This window comes from Neopelma chrysocephalum, unplaced genomic scaffold, assembly GCF_003984885.1.
Source record: "Neopelma chrysocephalum unplaced genomic scaffold, ASM398488v2 Primary Assembly neopelma1_96907, whole genome shotgun sequence".
Classification (NCBI taxonomy): domain Eukaryota; kingdom Metazoa; phylum Chordata; class Aves; order Passeriformes; family Pipridae; genus Neopelma; species Neopelma chrysocephalum.
Genome location: NW_020925550.1, coordinates 161 through 3085, shown reverse-complemented (window position 1 = coordinate 3085; position 2925 = coordinate 161). Strand labels below are relative to the sequence as shown.

The window sequence follows — 2925 nt, the reverse complement described above, 5'->3', positions numbered from 1 at the left end:
CGTTCCCAGTCCATCCCAGTGCCCTCTGTCCCCCAGGGCACCTTCGCCTCCCGTGTGCAGCTGGAGGGCGGCTCGGTGCGGGTGGAGCGGGAGGTGGACGCGGGGCTGGAGACGCTGCGGTTGCGCCTCCCGGCCGTGCTCACGGCGGATCTGCGCCTCAACGAGCCCCGTTACGCCACCCTGCCCAACATCATGGTGAGAGGGGCACCCCCAACCCCCCCCCGAGCCAGGGGAACCCCCCCGAAATCCTGGGAACATCCCCGGAATCCTGGGACCCCCCCTCAAAACCCCCATTGACTGGGTAGACCTGGGTGTCCCCCCCGTTTGGGTGCCCCCCAAACCCCTGGGTCCTCTTTGGGGGAATTTGGGGGTCCCTCCTACCCCCGTATCCTTTTTTTTGGGGGGGAGAATTGGGGGGTCCCATCCCCTGGATCCCTTTGGGGGGGTTGGGGGTGATTTGGGGGTGTTTGGGAGATTTTAGGGGTGGATTTGGGGGTGTTTTGGGGTGGATTTGAGGGTGTTTGGGGTGGATTTGGGTGATTTGGGGGGGGGATTTGGGGTCTGACCCCCCTGTGCCCCCCAGAAAGCCAAGAAGAAGCCCCTGGAGGTGATCCCGGCGGCAGATTTGGGGGTCCCCGCGGGGCCCCCCCGGCTGCGGGTGCTGCAGGTGCAGGAGCCCCCGGCCCGGGCGGGGGGGGAGAAGGTGGAAAATGTCCCGGCCCTGGTGGAGAAGCTGCGGAGCTGCGGCCGCATCTGAGGGGGAAACCAGGACGGACCAGGACGGACCAGTGCCCTCCAGGAACCCCCCCAGTCACCCCCAGTGCCTTCCAGTCTGGGCCAGTGCCCCCCTGTCCCCGCCCAATGCCCCCCAGGACCCCCTCCCTCTCAGCCCAGGCCCCCCAGTGCCTTCTACTTCCCCCAAATAAAGGCGTGGCTGCTCGATGTCATCGTGTCTGTGGGGGTGGGTCAGGGATGGGACCATTCATTCCATTTTTACTGGGTTTTGGGGGGGTGGGACCAGTATGGACCAGTTTGGCACTTGGGGGGGTCCCAGTGGGGGCCAGTTTGTCCCCAGAGTGTCCTCGTTTGTCCAGTCCCGTCCCAGTTTGTCCTGGTCTGGCCCCAATTTGGCCAAGTTTGACCCAGTCCATCCCAATTTGTCCCAGTCCATCCCAGATCATCCCAATTTGTCCCAGTCTGTCCCAGTTTATCTCAGTCCAGTCCCGGTTTACTCCAGTCCACCCCAATTTATCCCAGTGTGTCCCAATTTGTCCCACTCCGGTCCCAGTTTGTCCCAATTCGTCCCAGTCCCGCCCCGGCCCCGCCCCGTTGCCGAGCAACGCCCGGCTCCGCCCCCGCGCGCTGTCACTCAAACCCCTCCACCCAATCACGGGGCGCGCCGTCCGCAGGGCGGAGCTCGCACTGATAGGCAGGACCGCGGACCAATGGGAACACGCGGAGGGCGGGCCCTGCGGCGGCTCCAGCCAATGAGCGGCGGCCGGGCCCTGCAGCAGCGGCGCGGGCGGCCCCGTGCGGCCCCTCAGAGCCGGGGCGGCGGCCAAGATGGCGGCGGCGGACGGAGATGACTCGCTCTACCCCATCGCCGTCCTCATCGACGAGCTCCGCAACGAGGACGTGCAGGTACCGCTCCCCGGTATATCCGAGGTCCCTGTGGCGATAGCCGGGGCCCTGTCGCGATATTCGCGGTCCCTCCGCGGCCGCGGGGCCCGCCCGCCGTCGTTCTTCTGAGACGGCCGCTCTGATTGGCTGCGGAGGCCTCCCCCCTCAGGCACGGGCCAATGGGGAGCGACGTTACATCTGAGGAACGGGGGGGTGTCTCGCCCTCATGGTGATGGGATGAATGGCGCGCTCTGATTGGTTGCTGGGCCCCTTTAATTGTGTTACGCGCGTTCTGATTGGCCTGGAATCCCCCCTCCCCACCGTGGCGCCCCCTGGCGGCGGGGCAGCCCCTGGTGACCCCGCCTCCGCCCTACGTTGGCAAATGGGAGTGCGGGCCGAGGCGGCGGCGGCCGCCCATTGGCTGGCGAGCTGCGTGGGCGGGGCGGGGCAGAGCCAATGGAGGTGCTCGTCTCAGCAGCGGCGCTGTGGGGCCATGAGACAAAGCTCCTGATTGGCTGGATGGCCTTGGCATTCCGAATGGGGGGGCTTTAATTACCCCTGGAATGTTTTAATTACCCCAGGGGGCACTTCAGTTACCCCTGGGAGGGTATTTTAACCCCTGGGGGGCCTTTAATTAGCCCAGCGGGGCAGTTCCTGACCCCTTTTCCCCTCTCCAGCTGCGGCTCAACAGCATCAAGAAGCTCTCGACCATCGCGCTGGCGCTGGGGGTGGAGAGGACCCGCAGTGAGCTCCTGCCCTTCCTCACCGGTACGGGGACCCCCAGAAACCCCCAAACCCAGCCTTGGATGGGGGTGGTGGGTGGCTGCTCAGGAGGGGGGATTGATTGATTGATTGATTGATTGGTTATTGGTTACAGACACAATCTATGATGAGGACGAGGTGCTCTTGGCGCTCGCGGAGCAGCTCGGGACCTTCACTGCCCTCGTGGGGGGACCCGAGTTCGTGCACTGCCTGCTGGTAGGACCCCAAAATACACCTAAAATACCCCGAAATAACCTCCCAAACACCCCAAAACACCCCAAAAACACACCTGGGAACCCCAAAACCGCACACTGGGCTCCTGTGGGGTGACACTGGGCACACGAGGGACCCCGGGGTGGGTTGAGCGATCCTTGGGGTGGTTTTGGTGGCCCTCTGGGACACGAGGGACCCGCAGATGGTTTGTGGGGACGTGAGGGACCGCGGGATGGTTTGGGTGGCCCGTGGGTTTCGTGGGGTGGTCCCTGGGCTCCCCTGGGCACCCCTCGGTGACGATCCCCCCCTCGCTGTGCCCGCAGCCCCCCC

The 2925-nt window shown here is 65.4% G+C and overlaps 2 protein-coding genes across 2 annotated transcripts in view; both read left to right on the top strand.

Annotated features, from left to right (window-relative positions):
* Window positions 1-3: 3 nt before the first annotated feature.
* On the top strand, window positions 4-942 carry LOC113960802 (electron transfer flavoprotein subunit beta-like; the record flags this gene model as incomplete). The annotated part of the gene is made up of 2 exons (XM_027670556.1): window positions 4-195; window positions 584-942. Coding segments are annotated over 2 exons (366 nt in total), but the record flags the coding sequence as incomplete, so codon positions are not given.
* A 571-nt stretch (window positions 943-1513) lies between these two features.
* Window positions 1514-2925, top strand: part of LOC113960801 (serine/threonine-protein phosphatase 2A 65 kDa regulatory subunit A alpha isoform-like) — a gene marked incomplete at its 3' end in the record, with an annotated part of 1552 nt that continues 140 nt past the window's right edge. Inside the window, exons 1-3 of the mRNA XM_027670555.1 lie at window positions 1514-1641; window positions 2298-2388; window positions 2498-2703. Coding sequence (XP_027526356.1) covers window positions 1564-1641; window positions 2298-2388; window positions 2498-2703 — 375 coding nt within the window. The remainder of the gene's footprint in view (window positions 1642-2297; window positions 2389-2497; window positions 2704-2925) is intronic.